This window comes from Capra hircus, chromosome 6 (genome assembly GCF_001704415.2).
Source record: "Capra hircus breed San Clemente chromosome 6, ASM170441v1, whole genome shotgun sequence".
Taxonomy (NCBI): Eukaryota; Metazoa; Chordata; class Mammalia; order Artiodactyla; family Bovidae; genus Capra; species Capra hircus.
The window spans coordinates 115,189,958-115,210,498 of NC_030813.1; the positions used below are offsets into that span (position 1 = coordinate 115,189,958).

At 61.3% G+C, this 20,541-nt stretch overlaps 1 protein-coding gene across 1 annotated transcript; it reads right to left on the minus strand.

The window, feature by feature from the left end:
- Positions 16,231-20,095, minus strand: HMX1 (H6 family homeobox 1). The gene is made up of 2 exons (XM_018049958.1): positions 19,702-20,095; positions 16,231-16,877 (listed from the first exon to the last, which is right to left on the minus strand). The coding sequence occupies exons 1-2, from the start codon at positions 20,093-20,095 to the stop codon at positions 16,231-16,233; spliced, it is 1,041 nt and encodes a 346-aa protein (XP_017905447.1).

Sequence of the window (20,541 nt, forward strand, 5' to 3'; positions counted from 1 at the left end):
TGGGTGAGAAGTGTGGAAGGGGTGTTGAGCCTGGGTTCACAAGCACTCACTCAGGTTTTTGGGGTAACAGGCTTTGGGTTAAGCCAATTGAGTGGCAGTTTGTAATAAAAATGACAGATGGGCTCAGCCAGTGGGGCAGCCAGCCAGCCCACGTGGTTCAGGGGGGAAATGGACCGGCCAGGATGCTGGCGGACCAGTCTGTGTCTCAGCGTCTGCTCCCTGTGCTTGGCCAAGGAACGGGGGTCGACGCTGCTATCGCTTCCCGTGCGCCCCACGATGCCCCAGCGGCGGGCGGGGGCAGGGGGGCTGCACAGCCTTTTTTCCTTATTTCCTAGGACCCCCTCAGTGCAGCAAGAGCTGAGAGGAACTGACAGCTCAGAGAGGTTAAAGACTTTGTCCAAAGCCACCCAGCCAGAGAACAGGGTCCCAGATTCGTCCTGGTCTGTCTGACAGTAGCCAGGCTCCCAACCCTGTACCACCCAGTCCCAAAGGAAGCTGCACTCCCTTTGGCACACGAGAGCGCTAGCCTGGCCTGGGTGTGGGGACTGAACACACCTCACCCCACTGGCTGAGTTCAGCAGAGGGAGCTGCTGGCAGGGCAGTGGCCAGGGGAGAACCAGGGAGGTTGGTTCCAACTGAAGGTCTTGGTCTTGTTGCTGATTTGTGACTCCAGTCCACAACTTTCTCTGGGCGAGGCTTCCTAGTTGCCTCCCAATATCCATTCCCCATTCTGCTTTAGTAACAAAGTTCTCTCTGAAATGTAGGGGTGGTGAAAGAGATGAAGGTGGAAGTCAGTGAAAGGAGCCTCTGGGAATTCTTAAAAGAGGGGAAGAAACCCCTTTGCCTATTGCTTTTGCCCTTCTTCTTGAACAGAACAAAGATGTGAGGGCTGGAGCCTCAGCAGCTGTTTTGTGACCTGGAAGATGGAGCCCATGTATTAGGATGGCAGATAAAAAAGGCAGGAGTCCCTGGGTCCCTGGTGTCTTCAGAGAACACCACGCAAGCCTACTACCTCCAGGTTCGTTTTATGCAGCTGTGGCCGGTGCTCAGTCATCAGCAGCCAAGTGTAAATGCTGATCAGCCCAGCTTAGAAAGGCCTCCTGTATTAGTTAAGATATTGACTCAGTTTCCTAAGGAAATACCAAGTCATAGCAGCTTATGTAAGACAGAAGGCTTTATCTTGCATAAAAATGCAAGCTGATAAATGGTCCAGGGGGCTGGGCAGCTCTGCTTTGCTCTAAGTGGCATGTCCCCACCAGACCTTTACAAGCCATCCTAGGCAGCCAGGAAGGGGAGAGAAGGGTGCCAAGGGCTGCCCAATTCCTAGCCAAGAGGAAGGTCTGGAGTTGCAGGTAGCACTGGTCAGAACCTTGCCATCCAGCCAGGTGAAGGACTGAACGGGTGACTGGGAACCATGGCCTCCAGCCGAGTGAGCAGTGAGACTTGGTGAGAGGCAGAAGGGGAGAATCCGTACACCTTCCTCACCTTTCCCTGGGATCAGGGAAACGCTTAAGAGCACTCTCAGTCTTTTTATGCTTGTTCCATTTTGCATTTGCATCTGGAATTGACCTGAAATTAAAAAAAACTTACCTGGAAGATCAGTGATTAGGAATCTGCCTGCCACACAGGTTCGATCCCTGGGTTGGGAAGATCCCCTGGAGAAGGGAATGGCAACCCCCTCCAGTACTCTTGCCTGGAGAATGGACAGAGGAGCCTGGCGGGCTGCAGTCCACGGGGTCACAAAAGAGTCAGACATGGCTGAGCAACTGCACAACAATGAAACACAAGCGTAGGCCTGTCTCTCCGCCCCGCCTTCCCTCCTGCCCCCATCCACAGCCACCACCCGGATGACGTGAGGGAGACAGACCCCGCCCACACTACCGCCTCTCCCTGCACCGGCCCAGCCTTAGGCGGGTCCTGGTGACCCAGCTGTAGTGGACACACATCCCCGCTGTCCAGAAGCTCACTGAATGCTCGGATTGCTGCCGGACAGGCTGAGACGCGTGCAGCTCACCCTGAAGCGTGAGGGCCGTCCTACTCCCCGCAGGGACAGAGCCTTGCGCCTGGAGGACCCCGTGGACTGAAGAGCCCCGAGGCTCATAGAGGCTGCTCAGATCCATCTACACATTCCCGTTATGCCAGTGAGAATACCAGCACCAGGGCGGCCTCTCCTCTCTTGACCTGGAGGGAGAAGGTCCAAGTTCAGACGGAGGCCTGAGCGCCTGAGCTGATTAGGGCTATGCATCAACCGGGCTAGGTGTGTGTGCCCTTCACACTCCAGCCTGGAGGTCACGGTCAAGGTCTATTTTAGGTGAGAGTCACACTTAAATCAACAGATTTTGAGGGAAGCAGATTACCTTCCACAGTGTGGGTGGGCCACGTCCAATCAGCTGAAGGCCTTAAGGGCAAAGGGCAGCATAGTAACAAAGTAGAGACATCACTTTGTGGACCAAAGTTTGTCTAGTCAAAGCTATGGTTTTCCGGGTAGTCACCTACGGATGTGAGAGTTGGACCATAAAGAAGGCTGAGCGCCACAGAACTGATGCTTTTGAATTGTGGTGATGGAGAAGGTGCTTGAGAGTCCCTTGGCCTGCAATGAGACCAAACCAGTCAACCCTAAAGGAAATCAGCCCTGAATACTCATTGGAAGGACTAATGCTGAAGCTCCAATACTTTGGCCACCTGATGCCAAAAGCTGACTCACTGGAAAAGATCCTTATGTGGGAGAGACTGAAGGCAGGAAGAGAAAGAGGAGACAGGGGATGAGACGGTTGGATGGCATCACCGACTCAATGGACATGAGTCTGAGCAAACTCCAGGAGATAGTGAAGGACACGGGAGCCTGGTGTGCTGCAGTCCGTGGGGTTGCAAAGAGTCAGTCACGACTTAGCAACTGAACAACAGTGCAAAGACTGAGGGCCCCGGAAGTAGAAGGGATTCTTGAGATTGTATCCTAGGAACGTTGCCTGAGGTCCCAGCCTGCTGCCTCCAGAATTTGGGCTCACACCGCAGTATCCTCTCTTGAACAGATCTGCAGCCTTGTCAGTTACCCTACAGGACTCGGAGTCGCCAGCCACACAGTCACATGCACCAGCTTCTTAAAATCAATTCCCTCTCTCCCCCTCTCGCTCTCATATGTGGTGTGTATGTTCCATTCTTAGCCGCTCAGTCGTGTCCAACTCTCTGCCCACAGAGCCCACCAAGCTCCTCTCTCTACGGGATTCTCCAGGCCAGAATACTAGAGTGGGTTGCCATGCTCTCCTCCAGGGGATCTTCCTAACCCAGGGATCAAACCCAGGTCTTCCGCATTGCAGGTGGATTCCTTACCAGCTGAGCTACCAGGGAAGCCCATATATATATATATCTCCTATATTTTTCAATAGGTACATTTTTTTCTACTGGTTTTGTTTCTCTGGAGAATTCTAAGACCTAAGAACAATATGAAGAAAAATACGTATTACTTCTGCCAAGTTAAAAAACTTAAGAGTATACGAAACCAAAATAATTGCAACACCATCCAGCAAGCCTCAAACTCTTTCTGTAGATATAACCACAGTAAGAAATGCATTTTACATCCTGAAATAAATCTACACATACAGAAGTGGGAAAAGCAATTTCAGTCAATGCTGATTCTAAAAGCTGAGAAGCACTGGCTTCCTTTTTCCCCTAGTGTCTATATGCACAAACACACATGGGCAGGGCGGCACTGATACCCACATCGCCCCCCCATCCCGAAGTGTGAAAGCTACACCGTGCCCATGCTCCACCCTGGGCTTTCTCCACCGCACCGGAACGTCTTTGTCCCCCAGTTCCATGCAGATGTATTTGCCAGTCTCCACTGGCTCATCACAAACCTGAAGAAGCAAAACAGTTAGATTTGCTTCACAGATCTGGATTTCCTTCCCTAGCTTGCTGGCCACGCAGACTTCATCCACATCACATGGCTGATGGGAGAATTAAACCACGATCTCATTCACTATTTATCCAACAACTATTGATTAAGTGCCCACAGGGGACAGCCTCTAAGCAGCCTGATTGGATGGCAGAGCCCCAAAGAGCCCACAGCCTCATAAAGGAGTCAGATAAGAAGTGGTAGTGACCCCAGAGAACAAGGGAGGCTGCAGCGATGGAAGGGGTCATCTGGCCCGGTGGTGGGGGTGGGATGGGGCGGGAAGGGTTGGGGACCCAGGAGAGGCTCGTTGCATGGTGAACCCTGCCTGAAGGAGTCCCCTGGAGATGAGGAACGTTGGCTTTCCCTGGCCTTGAGTGCCTGGCACCTTCTTTAAACAGGGTTTTCCAGGGAGGCCACTAGAGGATTCATCCTCGCCCTTGGGGAACCAGCCCCAGCGAGGGGCCACATTCCAGTAGGATCCCTCAAAATTCACAGTTCGTGCTGGACTAACCCACCTGCTCCTAGCAGGTGGGAACCAGAGTGGAACACGTCCCAGGGGTCGCAGGGGAAGACTCAAAAGCCTTTGGAGATAAGACCCTGGGAATGGTGCATCCGGCCCCTCTCAAAACTCCTGGAGGGTGTCTGCAGAATGGGAGGGGCCAGGAGTGAGGGGCAGCTGATTGGCCAGCAGTAAGCCTTGGGGATTGGTGGCCTCAGAAATGGGAGCCAGGCTGGAAATCAGAGGGTCTTATGTAGAAGCCCCAGCCTGCGGCCCACCTCTCCCCCTCTTCCCACCCATGGGATGGGGGTCTCTGGCTGTTAATGCCTCCTAGAGGGGACTGGTCCTCAGGAAGGGAGTTTGGAGACAGATGAATAGCAAGTATAGAGAAAGCCAAGGAGAAACACTAGTAGGAAAGAAAAAGATGGATCCCAACTCACAGCCAGCTGTGGAGTGCATGTGTGGCAGGCGGCACTGGGAACTCTGGGTCCCCATCTCCCCAGAGAGGTTGGCATTTTGAGGAGGGGCTAGGAAAGGGCTGTGACTACTGCACTGACCTGCGAGCAAGTTACTTCCCATCTTCCAGACGGGAGGCCACAGGCACTAAAGATTGATCTGGCTGTGCCAGGTCTCAGCATGCGGGGTCCAGTTCCCCAACCAGGGACCAAACCCTGGCCCCCAACACTGGGAGCTCGAAGTCCCAGGGCCACCCAGGAAGGCTCTAGATTCCTTTTTAAAAATGAAATCAAGAAATAGTCTAAGGGTGCCATTTAGAAATATGAGCAGGTTAGGAACAGGAAGAGCTGGCAAGGTTAACAGCTGTGTCTTCTGTTGGGGGTTGGGGTGGGGAATCGTTTCTGGTTGGTGTTTTTTATTCTCTTTGTGGAAACAGAGGCCATTTGAAATTGTGTGCGTGCATCACTGACAAATTGTAAAAAGAAAGGGAACCGCGGTTCTCCTGGTTTAAATCTTTCAGACATTTGTGTATGTGTTTTCCTTTCTTTATAAAAAAAAAGATTTGGATGATGGTACATGAGTGTGTATGTTTGTCCAAGCTCATCTAACTGTACTCTGAAGATCTGTACTTTTCTCTGCAGGCAAATTTACCTTCATTTTTTGAAAGGATGAGGGAAGAGAGAGTCTTCCTACAGCAAACTGGGTTCTGTCTGGGGGGTTCCCAGATGACTCGGTGATAAAGAACCCCTACCAATGCTGGAGACACCAGTTCAATCCCTGGGTGGGGAAGGTCCCCTGGAAGAGGAAATTGCAACCCACTCCAGCGTTCTTACCTGGGAAATCCCAGGGTCAGAGGAGCCTGGCGGGCAACAGTCCACTGCAGCGCAGGAGTCCAGCACCACTGAACAGCACGCACAATGTGTTGCCTATAAATAATAATAAAAAAAAAACAAAACCTCAAACCATTGAAAACTATTTCTGGGTAGTTAACTAAGTTTGTGGTGCCCTAACGTTTTTTTCCTTACCTATATGTTTTGAATTTTCTACAACAAACGAATAAGAAATGAAGAGCGTTTCCTCGTGATTTCAGACGTGGTCCAGCCTGGAGGTGTCGGCGCGCTGAGAGCGCGCTGAGAGCGCGCTGGGCGCCCTTGTCGCAGGGCTGGGGCCGCGGAGCCTAGCGGGTTCCGGGTTTCGCCTTGGAAGGCAGGGTCATCTGGCATCGGCCCCTTCCCTGGAAGAAGGTCGAGGAGCGGGGGCAGGTCCCCCAGCCTCCCCCTGTCCAGGCCGTGCGCTTTCTCGGTTTTGCGCTCAGGCCCAGCTCCGTTCCTGTGTGACGGCCGACCTGGAGCCAGTGGGGCCTCGGCCTCCCCGCTGATGGAATGGGCAACCTAGGCGCCGTGAGGGTGCGGGACTTCTCAGTTTCTGGATCCTTCTACGGTTCTTCCCAGGTCCGAGTCTGGAAAGCCAAGGATCTGACTTCGTTAAGTGTCGGAATGACCGCGATCTAAGCTCCGCACTTCATGCGCCAGGGAGGGCAGGGTCCCCAAACCGCCGCAGGCCCTCCGCCCACCCCGCTCTCGCCCCTGCCGGCGAGGAGCGGGCTCCTCTTGAGGCGTCTACGCGCCCTGGGAGGCAGACCCGGGTTGCAGGAGCCGCGTCTCTACCGGCCAAGGAAGCTCTGGGCGGGCGCGCCGCGGAGGGGCCCGCGGCCGGCAGAGGCGGAGGCAGGGGAGCGGTGAGGATGGAGGGGTGGCTTTTAACGAAAAAGTTGAATCATCAGCGAAACCATTAGGACTAATGCGATGTGCACATGCTGCGGGATCAATGCCGGGCCTCGGGGGTCGCGCTGGGGGTGGGGACGGGGCGGCCGGCCGACCGCCCCTGGACGAAGCGAGGCTCAGCTCCCGCCCATTTGGGGAAATGGATTTTCACGATTTAAGAAAACTCAGAACCAAACCGAGCGAGGCCCGGATGTGCTGACGCTGCGGCTCCGGGAGCTGGAGCCCCGAGAGCGGCTCCGGGAAGGGGGGCGGCGAGAGGCCGAGACGCGGAGAACAGGCGAGGGGCGCGGGGGCAGGGAATCAGAGCGGCGCGCGGTGACCTTGGGCAGAACCGACCGGGCAGTGAGACTGAGGCTGCGCTCCTAGGCCAGTGTCGGTGGGGCCCGGGTCCTCGGCGCCCGCCGGCTCAGGCCCCTGTGAGCCCGGGAGTAGCTGAGGCAGGCCCCTCCCGCGGCGGCGGCAGGACACGAGAGGCTCGGCGGGGAGGCACCCTGAGTTTACCACCACCTCCTTGGGCCGAGGGGTCAAGCCTCCCTCTCTGCGGCTGGGAGAGGTCTGCAGACACACAGACGCACACACAGATACACACAGAGGCACACGGACATAGACACACAGAGGCACACCCGCTCGCACACCCAAACCCCTGGTCTTTTCTCGGCCCTGAGAGCCCCAGGCTCAGATGATTGGCTTGGGGGTCCTGGGGCCCAGTGCTTCCCTCCTCCAGGTCCTGCAGGAGAATGACGTCCAGCGAAGCCACTCGGGACATCCCAGAGGAGAGCCGGACCAGAGCAAAGGGCACCAGTACGGTCGTGGGCTGCTTCTGAGACGCATCCACCAGGGCCTCCCGGCCCCCTCCTCTCTTCCACTGCTGGGATGGGGCCTGCCCCCTGTCGCCGCAGGGAGACGTGCCCTCAGGCTCCCGGGGTGCTTGTCTCTGTCTTTCTTGGGGCCACATTGGGTGCATCTGTGAAATGGGCACAGAAAATGAGATTGAGACTGGCAAGGGTCCCTTGCAGGAAGCTGGAGATTTTCTGGGAAAGGGGCCCGGAGGCTGACACCAACCGCGCCCCTCCCCCACACACGGAGGAATGGAACACTTTTAAGGGGCCGCTGTCTACAGAAGCAATTTGACTCATCACGAATCAGTGTGTCAGCATCAGTCCGGCGGCCCAAGCTCTCCCATCCTGCAGCTGGCCAGGCTGCCTCCAGGAGTCCTTCTCCACGCAGGACCCCGAGGGGCTGGGGCTCCCCTCTCAGACCCCACTAAGGCCCGGTGGGTCCCCACCACTCCAAAGGGCCTTAGAAAATCCCAAGGTAGGCACTCCACGGGGTGGGGCCTTCCCAAGGGCAGCCTGGGTACAGAGGCGAGGCCCCCAACCCACATGGGGAGATGGAGGTAGGGAAAGAAAGTCTGACTGGGACAGGGAGAGGAGGGCTGGGGTGGGAGGAGCTGAACCCGAAGGCGGCTCTCTTCTGAGCGGGCCAGCTGCCCTCACCCCCACGTCTTCCCAGAGCCCCCCAAAGGCAGCCCGGCACGCACAGCGCTGAGCTCTAGAGCACACGAACTGGGTCGTGTCATTTCCCCGCTGGAAAGAGTGCTGGACCCAGCTCTGTCTTCGCCCACGGACGGTGCAGTCTTCGTGATCTGGAGTCGGTGGTGCCTGAATCCTCGTTCATAAACTGGGGACACCGCTCACCCTGCCAGGCTGTCGTGGGGCCGCCTGACAACCTGGGTAAAGAGCTAGATCAGTTCCCAGCTCCAAGAAAGCCGCCCCAAGGTGACGGGGATGCCAGCAAGGGCCATCTGCCACGACTCCTGAAAGAAACTCCAGAGCGGGGCCCCTTGGCCCAAGGCTCTGGGCCGGGGTCTGTGTCCGCCTCTGGATGTCAAATTTCGGAGGCCAGTTGGGCGGCTGTAAAGGAAGAGGCCCAGGGACGGCTCAGGCATAGCCCTCCTCCCCAGCTCCTTGGCTAGAGTTCGAAGTTGCCTGTGGTGGGCGTGGGGACAGCCTGGGTCTCTGCTGGGAAGGAGGCAAAGATCAGAGGATTTATGGGTGCGGGAGTGTGGGAGCTTGGGCCCTGGAAGGGCAGATTGTGCTGGCTTTTAGGGGAGCAGCTGTCGTTTGGGGGGCCTGCTGCGCATACAGCGCATCCTCCTGCGAGGCCGTGTGGGCGCCCCCTCAGCTGTCCTGGAGCCCCAGTGCGATCATGACTTAGCGCGCGAACGGGGCTGGGCGCGACTTGACTCGGCGCCCAGGCCCAAGCCGGAACCGCAGCGGCCTGCCCTGCTCAGGCCGAAGGAAAGGGAAGCTGTGAGTTGAGCGGGTGGGCGGTAGGCGTCCCACCTTGCTGTTGGTGCAGAAGGCTGTGTGCCCAGCAGCAAGCCTTGAGCCCGCGCTCTTGACATTGGGCCCCACGACCTTCACCACTGCCGCCTACCCACTCCACAGATGGGCAAGGTGAGCTCAGAAAGCGGAAACGACTTTTCCGAATCCGAGCAGACGCAGACGGCCGGCGAAGGCTGAGCACGGTTGGACACTCTTAAATCCGCGCCCCATCTTTCCGGGAGGGAAGAGTGCTTGGGTAGGGGCGACCCGAGGGCGAGACAGCACAGAGCGGGGGGTGGGGGGAGATGCCCACACCAAGGTCCGAGACTCGAAGCGAACCGCTGTCTCCACCTGCGCACGGCCGCCCGCAGCTCCTCTCCTCCCTGCGGATTTAATACTGCCTCCTCCGAGAAGCCTTTGGGACCCGGGAGGGCTCAGGCACCTCCCTCCTTGCCGGCCCCAGCCCCGGGCCGCTGGGCTAGAGCTCAGCGTCAGAGGTGCCGGCTCGGGGAACGCGTGGACGCGCGCGCGGAGCCCGAGGGGGAAGGGGAGCGGGAAGGAGCGAGGTGAGAACCGAGGGGCGGGGCGCGAAGGCCGAGCCAGACTCCGAGACGCCAAGGCGACGCCAGGTGAGCCGGGCAGGGGGCGGGGGGCGCCGGCGGGAAGGGGGGAGGCGGGGCCGGAAGGACTGCGGGGAGGGGGCGCCCCCCCGCAAGGGCCGCGGGCCCGGAGGGTCCACAGCCACGCCGGCCTAGCGCTCCGAAGCCCGGCGGCCCGGAAGCAGAAGGCGGCAGCTCCGCGCCGGCCGCCCGCCGGATCCCGGGAGCCGCGGACCTGGCGCCACTGCCCGTTTCCCTCCTTTAAGCTCGGTCAGCCCGGAGCGAGGAGGGGGGACACTCGGGCCTGGCGAGGGGACGGTCTGGATCGACAGCCCCCGGAGGGGCAGGCGCGGGATCCGGACACGAAGCGGCGACCCCGACTCCCACCAGCCCGATCGAGGCGACACGGGGCCTCGGCGGGCAGGGGGTCCTTGCGCCGCCGCGTCCGGGGGCCGCGCTCTTCCGCCCAGAAATAAACCTTTCAAAAAGGGGGGGGCCAGCCTCCCCGACTCCTACCTGGGGCCGATCGAAGGGGGAGGTAATCGTGTCCCTGAGAGGGGGGCGATGGAGCCCAGGAGGCCGCGCGACAGCGGAGAGGACGCACCGGCCGACTCCCGAGCCCCGCAGGAGGAAAGCGCGCGGAGAAGAATGCAGACGAGAAACGCAGAGGCGGAGGGGACAGAAGCAGAGACGCGGCGCGGGCAGGGGAGCGCGCGGCCGGCCGGGCGGGGCCGAGGTCCTGCGGGTTGGCCTCGTCGGACCCCGCTCCGGGGGGCGGGCGCAGCGAGACCCCGGGGAGTCCCGCAATTCGGGGCTGGGTCGCCCGCATCCCAGAAGCCCCCACCCGCTCGCACACCGCGTCTCCCGGGGATGGAGAGCGCCCTTCGGACCGGTCTGTCTCTCCAGACGGAGCTCCGAGCACGTGAGCCTCTCCCGACACGCCCTCCGGGAATCTCCCCCCGCCCTCCAGCCTTAGTCACCGCGCCCCCCCCCCCCACTTCAGTCCTAGTCTCGGCGCCGCGGACCCAGGGGCCGAGAGCGTCGAGGAGGCTCCGAGACACCACACACGCGAACCCGGGGCCAGAGGGGCGGCCGCTGGGCTTCGTACCCCGAACCCGCAGCGGGGTCGGACCTGAGACCTGGGCTGCACGGGTTGTGGGGGGATCCCGGTCTGCGGGCGACTCCCACCGCGAGGGCCGGAAGCGGCGCCAGCGACCCCCGGCAGCGCAGACCGGTCTTCTGCGGCTCTCGGAGGTCTCCCAGGCGGAGGTGATGGCGGCACCAGCGTTCAGGACCCAGAGGGGCGCCAGGGCCAGTGGGAGAGAGATGTGGGCAGGGACTGGTTCTCGGAGACAGAGAGGTTGAAGGCTTAATGAAGCATGTCTGCGGAGACCGAATTAATGGGTTTTAATGCGCGTTTCGAGTAAGGATGGGGAGAAAAAAAAGCAAGCGGGGTGCAAACAAGGTCAGATGGCGATCCGAAGAAAATAAACCTGTAACGAAAATGGCCCCGGGCGGAGAATCCGCTGCTAGGAATACACACCCGTGACGTTTCTTCGAAGTCAGTTGTTAGAGCATTTTTATTATGGAAGTTTTCAAATATAAAACAAAGTAGAGGAAGCCTTGAAATGAACACACCCCCCCATGTACCCACCTCCATTCAACAATGATCAATGCCTGGCTAATCCTGTGTGTCTCACTTTCGTATTTACTATTCAATTAATTTGTTTTTTCTTGTTGCCATACTTTTCAAAGAAACATCACATCATTTCACTGATAAATACTTGAGTGCATGTCAACTGATAAGGGCTTTTTAAAATTAACAATACATCTGTGAATCGCCTCACAATGAATCCACAGCTTCATCTCACACTCAGAAGCAGTTGACTTTTGATGGTGGAAATGCAGGTAAATTATCTCTATTTTGACTTTTCGGCAATTGCCAGATAATAATGAGCATTATCACTTTTATAGCAAAACAAACAAAAACTGAAGCCCATGGCTGTCGGAACTGGCCAGGGCTGAGCCCTCCACTCACCTGCTTGCTCTCCAGGTGGTGAACCCAGAGACTAACTCTTGGTTCCAGATCTTGGCCCAAGTGTCTGGATTCAAAGTTCAGTGCTATTAGAACAGGGTGGCCCCCTTTCCAGTCTACCCTTATAGGAGTGTCTCTCTCCCCCACCCCACCCCCCCCAGACCCCGCCAGAGGGCAGCGGGGCTTTGTAACCAGTTGTGAGGTGAGCCACCTCTGGGACGCGCCTTGGAATCCCGGGTTCAGGCATCCCTCCTAGTGAACAAATGCAGGAGACCAGGGACCCTTCTCTTGTGGACTGTCGCAGTGAGGGCGGCCAAAGGATATGATCCAGATGGTCCTGGCTGGCCCCCGAGCCAGGCCGTCAGAGAACAGTGACCCCCAGGACCAGGAACCTGGCCTCCGTAGCAGTGCCAGGTGAGGGAACGGGGATCTGGGCCTGAGCGGCCCAGTGACTGACTTCTTGGAGTCCCTGCCTCAGGGTTTCTGACCTCAAAGCCCCAGTTTCCCTTTGGGAGAACCTTCAGGTGAGGCCAGACGGCCTTGAAGGATGGTTGGGAGACACCCTACAGACAGGAGTGAGAGCAGAGCTGGCCGGGCCCTGGTGTCTCTCTCGGGCCCCAGCTGACAGCTCAGCCCCTTCCTTACCCAGGTGGGCCGCCTTCTTCTGGGTAGGTTCAGAGCACCAAGACTCTGGGGAATCTTCCCCTCTCTGAAGCCAAGCTAAGCTTTGGGGGAGGAGGTTGAGGGGGGTAAGGACAGCCCCTGACCTGTATCTGATGAGGAGGGGAGACCCTGGGTGGGAAGGAGTCCATGAATCCCCACGTGCAGAGTAGAGGGCAATTCCTGGAGAATTCATCAGTCCCTCACCAGGGCTTTGGACAAGGTGGGTGGAAATGAGCTCAGGTGCTGCCCACTCACTCTCTCATCCGGGATCTGGAGTGGGCAGGTGGTGCCTGTCTCACAGAGCAACGCGGGGTGGGGGGGGGACAGGGGGGGACAGGGCGGTGGGGCGGGGGATGGGGAGGGCGGGGGGGGGGGGCGGGGGATGGGGGTGATGGGGAGGGGGACGGGGAGGGGGGAGGGGGCGGAGAGGGGGGAGGGGGGGGAGCGGAGGGGGGATGGGGAGATGAGGGGATGGGGGGATGGGGAGGGAAATGGGGCTTGCCTGTCCCTTTTAGCAGGTCTGATTCTGGGCGAACTCGGTAGGGAAACTTGCAGGTCCACCCAGGTGTTCAAAGCCTGGTAGACCCAGCTGGGCTCGGGGACTCTGCAGCTAGAAGCCGCTAGGCAACCCACCGTGGCTGGAATCGGGTTTGGGTTTCCTGTAAGGAGAAGCTAGGGTTGGAGGGCTGGAGAGGGTCAGGGCACGCGGGGCAGAAACAGAGCAAAGCCATTCATCCCCGGCCAGGAGCGGAGCCAGCACGCATCTGGATGAGGCCGCCCTGCGCTCTTGGCGCTGGAGCTTGGAGCCCAGCTCGTAACCAGCCTGGCCCCCCCAGCCCCTCGGGCTGCCTGTTCCGCCCAGGCTTCGCTGTGGTTTGTGCGGCCCCTGGTGGGACACTCCGCACGCTGGGTAATTAGGGGGTCAAACCAGCTTCCGGAGTCCCGTTGGCCCGATCCCCCCGTTTGGATCCACTTTCTGTTCTTCAGCGTTAGGCTTCCAGCTGCCGACCCTCCCTCAAGGTTGGGGGAACAAGCCTCCCTCCCACCTCCTGCTTCCGTCCCACACAGCGGAGCTTGGAGCTGGCAGGCAAGGAAGCGGCTCCCCGGCCCACCTTCTCTCTGCCTCCGCAGAAGCAGGCAGTCCTTCCGCCGCGCAGAAAACCTCCTCTCTGACCCCGGCGACAGTCCCAGGCCGGGCAGCCAGGTTGGTTCCTTCCGAGTGGGCAGATCCGAGGGTCTGGACACGCGGCCCACAGTCCCTCGCTGCCTGTGGCCCCGGGGCCACGCGGCTCCCCAGCCGGCTTGGAGCCGTGGTTGGTGCGGACCGATCCGCCGCGGCCGAGCCGCTCGGGGACGTGGGCCCCACACGGTGCTCCGCTGTGCCCTGCGGTCGGTCTGGTCGCCACGACCTGGGGTCCGCGCCAGCATCAACCACCAAACAGTCGAATCCAACGGTTGCATCGCTGGCAACACGTCTTTAACCCGGGTTTTAAGGATCCCATTCGTGGTCCGAGTGCCTGGGATCCCCGCAGTTGCCGAATCCCAGCGCTACCTCCATGTATCCGCGCACGATGCCCCGGCGTGCGGTGCCGCCGGCCAGCAGCACAGAGGCGCGGCACTGCCCGGCTGCCCGCCTGGCGCGCAGGCGGGGACGTGCGCTGGCCCCTGCGGCCAGCTCTGCGCAGGCATGCTGGTGCACAGCTCTCAGAGAACCGGCAGGGGTATATCTGCTGACCGTGTGCAGCCGCCAAAGGGACAGAGGCCCAGGGTCCCACGTGGAGCCCCAGCCAAGAGTGCTGCGGAGGCCCCGAGAGGGCCCAGTGGGAGAGAGAGAGGGAGGAAGCAGAGATGCCGCTGCTTCTCCAAAGGTCTTCTTGGCACACACTTCCGCCGTGGCCTCTGGTCTGGACCAAAGGCCTCTGGAGATAGCTGGGAGCCAGCTCACTGTAGGGAAACAGATGGTAAGTCGCTCCTAACAAAGTCCAGTGAAACCGATGGGGAAAGGGCAGCTCTCCCCTTCTCCAGGAAGAGCAGACCCCACCCTCAAAGGGAGGAAATGCAGCAGCGGGCGGGGGCCAGGTTGGAGGGGAGGTGTGAGGCTCTCAGGGGCCCTGCCTGCCCTGGTCGGGTCCCGGGCACTGGGAGCCTGAAGGTGGGGACCTTAGAGCCCAGAGGAGCAAGGACCACCTAGGCCACAGGCTGCCCGCCCCCACAGTCCCCCTGGAGCCCCCTCACCCCCCAGCTTGCCAGAGCCCAGCCTCAGGGCACACAGAACTGACTGGAAGGGCTGGGGCAGGGGATGATTCTGGGTCAGGGAACTGGGCTGCAGGGGCAGACAGATGGACCTCCTTCCCCCGCCCCCAGGGTGGGGAGACCCCCGTGGCGCCTTCTCCTGAGCTGTCTGGCGCCACCACTGAGAACTCCAAGGGCCAGACCAACCAGACCCCAGACCGAGGGACCGGGATGTGTATCTCAGCCTGGAATGCAAAGCCAGTGGGGGTGGAGACAGGTTTCCAAGGGGTTCCATTCTGTCTCATGAGCGACCCTTTCAAGCAACTGAATGGCTTCTCTCCCAACTTGAGCAGCATCTTGAAAGCATCTTTATGAGCACCCCATAAAGCATCTTTCCCTCACTCAGGAGACCACTGTCTCCACCCTGCAACAGGCTGGCTGCAGAGATCCAGCCACGGCAACGAGCTAAGCAATACGCATTCGCTCAGAGCCCATAAACTCAGGACCTTGCCCAGGGTCCGAATCCTTCAGTTCAAGAGGGACTGCCAATGGTCCGGGGGTGAGGCCCCGGCCAGAGAGCCCTGCTCCTCGCTGGGCCCTGCTGGGCTGACTGGTGCCAGCGTTTTGTGTTGACCAAAAGAAGGAGCCCCCGTGTCAGAGATGAGTCTCAGCTCCAGGGCAGAAAGGAGCCGTGGGCACAGAGGCCCACATAGCTGGCAGCCCCCTGAGCCAAGTGATAGGTTCTGCCTTCAACTCCTGACTTCTGGTTGTACTGAAGGTCCCAGAACTGAGTGACACAGGATAGGAGAGGATCCCTTCTTTGACTCTAGGTTCCTCTCGTCCCCAACCCTGACTTCCCCTAAGGCCTCCCTGGGCGAAAAGTGGGGGCTTGCCGTGCCCACCTACCCACCTGCCCCCAGCCAGGACTGGAAGGTGCTCCAGGAGGCTGGGGATGGCGCCCACCACAGTGCATTACCAGAGAGGAGCTCAGCCCCAGGGATTACAAAGCAGCAGCAACTGTCCAGAAAATGTCCCTTTTTATTCCATACGCAAATAAGTAGATTCGTTTTTTTAAAAAAAAAAAGTCTTCGCCGGGATAACCAAGGACCGCAGCCCAGGAGAGGAGCCCTGCCTCCGGAATGGACAATCGGACAGAAGCACCGCCTGGCAGGATCTTCATCCCTTCCCCTCACCGGAACTCGCTCCCTGGGAATCTCTCTCTCTCTCTGCCCGGCTGCAAGGTCAAGGCCATCAGGCTGATCACAGTGCTCCAGAGGTCGCTGACGCATAGTCCGGGGCAGGGTCACTGCGCCTGTAGGAGAGGGCCCTTCCACAAAGCATCTTGGGCAGCCTGGATTTGCTGTGGACTGCGCCCAGCTGCTGGCTCCGGAGGGGCGCGAGCTGGGTTTGCTCCTAGGTTGAGGCCTGTCCGCGGGAGGGGAGGACCCTGGGCTGCAGGGCCGACTGTCTGTGATGCTGTGTTCCCAGCGGGGACCCAGCCTAGCGACTGTCTGTGGAGCCACAATCACCTGGGTCTCTGTTACATTCTGGCCGATAGTAGGGCACGGCCCCCGAGGCAGCAGCCTGCGCTCTGGAGGCGCAGTGGGTCCATCGGAGCGCCCCCTAACCCCCGATCGACCGAAGGCCCCCCGGCTCCACCGCCGCCGCCGCCACGCCCCCGGAGGGCGCGTCCACACAAGTCCCGATTGGCCTCGGGGCGTGGGCCCAGCAGGTCGGGGATGCTCACACCAGGCCGGGCATCTGCGCCCGCAGGAAGGGCGCGGAGGCGGCAGCCGGGAAGGCGGCCAGCGGGTAGGCGAGGGCCCCGGAGAAGCCGAGCAGCGGCGGGGGCGGCGCGGGCGCGGCGGGGGCCAGCGCGAAGGGCAGCGCGGCGGCGGCGGCGGCCCCGGCGGCGGGGCTTTCGTGGTACATCACGGGCACGCGGACCAGGCGCTGCGCGCCCGGCGGGGACAGGCTGGCCGCCTCCAGCTCGGCCGCCAGCTGCCGCTTCCACTTGTTGCGGCGGTTCTGGAACCAGATCTTGACCTGCGTCTCGGTGAGCTGCAGGGACGCGGCCAGGCCGGCGCGCTCGGCGCTGCTCAGGTAGCGCTTCAGGTCGAAGGTGGACTCGAGCTGGAAGACCTGGCTGCGCGAGAAGACGGTGCGCGTCTTCTTCTTGCGGCCGCCGCCCCCGCCGCGGGCCTCCCCGGCCGCCGCCGTCGCCACGGGGGCCTCGGCCAGCTCCGCCGCCTCCTCCGCGCCGGCCGCCGGTCCGCGCGCCGCCAGCTCCGCCGCCTCTCGCTGCACCGCTCGCGGCCCGGTGCCCCTCGGCCAGGCGCCCTCTGTGCGGCCCATCTCCTCGCCCGTCTCCGGTGAGTCCCGGTCGCTGGCTGCAGGGGGGAAAGAGGGGGAACATGGGTTGGTTCTGGAGGCTGCTCCCCTCCGCGAACCTGTCGCTGAAGCCAGCTGCTCCCCGCACCCCGTGAGGTCTGCCACGACCACAGCAAGGAAACAGTCCCCAGACAGCTCCGCCGATGGCGGCGGGTCGTCCTCCACCACGCTCGGTAGATCTCACCCCCACGCTGGACAAGAGAGGCCGGGCATCCAGAGGTGAACTTGAAGACCTGAGCTAAGCTCCAAACCAACACGCTGGGAACACGCTCCGGGCGCATCCACAGAAGGAAGAAAAAAGGTAAGAAAAGAAACACCAAAGCACAAACAAACGCAAGAAAAAGGCTGGCTCCCATAACCACTGGCTTCGAATCGAAACAACACTCAACGGCCCCAGGGGCTCACCTCACAGAGGAAAGAAAGGTCCTTCTGAGAAATATGCACCCCGAAAACCAGCACAGAGACCACCTCACCCCTGGCACTCAGCCCTCCGCCAAGACCGCCAGACCCAGAAATAAAGGCTTGCCATGATCCCTCCCCACTCACTCCTAGGAGGCGCGGGCCGCCGTAGGCAACGAGCGGCACACGGCCCCACCGTGTGCAAAATTCCCGCTTGCATAGAAACGTTCCCATCGATGGAGAATAAGCGAATGAAGACGACCGGCCAACAAAACGCCTCCCTGGAGACACCGGTGGCCTGTTCACCCCCGTTTCCTGTGCCCCTAATCCAGATATCCACAGAGGCGTGCCCTCTCTGCCCGCAGTCAGCTCAGAGGGCGAGAGACAAGTGCAGCTCTGGCTGTGTAGAAACACTCAGCTCCCACACACCACCCCAAGCCCATGAGGCCCTGATTGAATCTGAGGGTGTGGGGGTGCAGAAGCCCACAATGCCCCCCACCCCAGCTCACGCTGCAAGAACCAAGCTCCACCCTGTCTCCCAGAGGTGAGTCGATGCCTTGCCCCCCACCCCCCAGGGCTAGCAAAGGATGATGGCTTCAGGTGAGAGAGCCTGCCCAGGACTCAGATGCTGGTCCAGACTCCAAGCTCAGCTTGAAAGGGGGCAGCCGCCTGACTTCCAGGCTTGTTAGGCCAACTCAGGCCAGCGTCCCTTCTGCCTCGGGCTGAGCCTTCTGCGTGCACACAGGCCCCAGATTGGCATTCCCGCAGTCAAGTCGAGTCTGGCCAGGCCGGCCCACCGAAAGCAGCGGTGTGCCCAAAGTGTGAGCGCCCGACAGACACTGGTGAGCTGGTGTGAGCAGCTTGGTGCATACGCCCCACGCCCAGCAGCCGCGCAGGGTGCTGTGTCCCTGGTGCCGGTGGTGTGAGCCCTCACTGTGTCCAAAGAGGGGTCAGGTTCCAGGCTGGCATGTGCACCCCCGATATGGGGGGGGTCTCCAGATTCAGAGGCCCTTGTATTGCCACAGGAAGCCAAGCCAGGCCTGCCAGCTCTGGTTCAAAACAGGGACCCCCAACCCGCATTATACGAACTAGGAAGGACCATGTCTCTGAGGGCTGCTAGTGGGGCTAGGGCCGGGACAAAACTCTAGGGGCAGGAGGGGAACACATTTCACCCGGTGAGACTGTTTCAGAAACACCCCCGGAAGGGCACCACATTTGATCACTCAGTTTCAGGGCAAGTAACCAAACAGGCCTGCTCAAGCTTCCTGGAAGCAAAATGAAGAGGGTAGGGGGTCCCGGACCTTCTGGGCATAGGTTCTGAGAGGTGGGTCCCTTTGCAAAGTGCTCACTCCTACTCCAGGGAGGGGGTTATCCAAGAGATGACAGGGGTCTAGCCACCTACCCCCACCCACAGCACTCTTTTTGTGCTAACTTTTGCTAGGAGCTGAAAGCACTTCAGAGCAGGAGCCTGAGTCCTCCGCTGGGGTGCAGGGAGCAGGGGCTGGCAAAGCCCAGGGCTGAGGTTAGCCTAGCTTCCTAGTCCTGCTCCTGGAGGGGGGTTCTTCCAAAGGGCAGGGCCCCAAGGGAGGCAGCCACCCTGGGGAGAGGGAGAGCAGAACGCACCTCCAGAATGCCTGGGCAAGAGGGGTGAGTGGGTTCTGGGGCTGAAAACCGCCACCCCCAGCCTCGGAGCCCTCAGCAGGGAACAAAGGCAAGGGAGGGGGAGGGGCAGAGAAGGGAGAGTGGGGGCTTCGGAACACAGCCTCCTTGCCTGGCACAGCCGGCCCCACAGGGAGATCTAGGCCCCTGCCCCAGGCCCGGTCTGCGGCTGGCAGAGGAGGCTTTGCGGACACAGCTTCTGTGGAAGCCCACCACCCCCACCCCACGCTGCAGAGCAGGGGCTCCCCCCACGCCGTGCCCCCTTCATCTTGCTGAGTTTGACTCTGCCGGGTCTCCCGCCCTTTATCTTTGCTGTCTCCCTGGCACGTACCGCTTTCTTTTCAGCCTTCTGTTTCACCTTCTCTCTCCCCACTTCGCCTTCCTCCTCTCCCAACACCTTTCTCCCGCTCTTCCCTCTTCGCTCCGGCCTCTCCCCACCTTGTCCCCTCGCGTATCCTCTTGTTCACCCTCCCTTTCTTTCCTCTTCTTAGCTGTTGTCCCCTGTCCCCAGATTGCTCTCCCAAGGCTATGGGCGAAACCCAGACCCTGCCAAAGCTTCTCCCTGCGTGGGGGACCCTGCCCTGGAGAATGGGCCTCCAAACCTGCTCAACCAGGGGCTCTCCCCACACGACCGCAGAGCCCACCACAGACACAGGAGGAGGGCGGCCCAGAAAGGCCTCCAACGAACCCAAAGTCCCGGAGCAAATGGGATGGGAAGAAGCCGGGCCCCACCACCCGGGCCACCCCTCCCCACGCCCCACTCACTGTCAGGGCTGAGGCCGCCTCCATAGCCTCCGTGCGACCGCGAGTACCAGCGCGCGGCGCCGCTGCAGCCCAGCGCGTACGGCGGCCCGGGACCCGGGGGCGGCCGGGGACCGAGGCCCAGCGCGCCCGGCCCAAGCAGCGGGCGGGCCCGGGCCTCCCCGCTCGGCCCGGAGCCCGCGCGCAGCTGCCTCCGCCGCTGCAGCCGCCGCCGCCTCGCCCGCCCCGCGTCCTCGTCCTCAGGATCATCGTCGTCGTCGCTCTCCTCCTCGCGGCCGCCGCCGCCCTGGGCCCCGCTCCCGGCGCCCTTGGCCTCGGCCGCCAGCAGGTTCTCGATGAGGAAGGAGGAGGCGCGGGCCGGCGTGGCGCGCCCGGGCTCCGTCAGCTCGTCCGGCATCGCGGCCTTGGATCCGTCGAACTCTGCCGGGCTCCTCGGGGTTCTGGGCGCCCGGGGCGCGGCCGGTCCCGGTCCCCGCTGGGGACCGTGGCGCGGGACTTTCTGGCGCACGCGCGGCCCGACCCTAGAGCCGCTGCCCGGAGCGCTGGCGTCGGGCCCCGCGGGGCAGGCAGCGGCCTCCTTGCCAGACTGCGATCGGCCCGGAGCGGGTGCGTGCCGACAGCCGGCTGGGCAGCCGCCTCGCTCGCCTTTCCCGTCGCCTCGCTGGTCGCCGCCCGGGCCGGCCCCGCTGGGGGCGGGGAGGGCAGGGGAGGGGCCAGCAGGGGCGGGGCGGCGCGGGCCCGGCGGCCGCCGGCCCAGCTCGAGGACTCCGCGCGAGCCCCGCGCGCCGCCACCGGCCGGAGACGCCGCCCGGACCTGGGCGCGCAGGCACTCTTGCGGCCGAG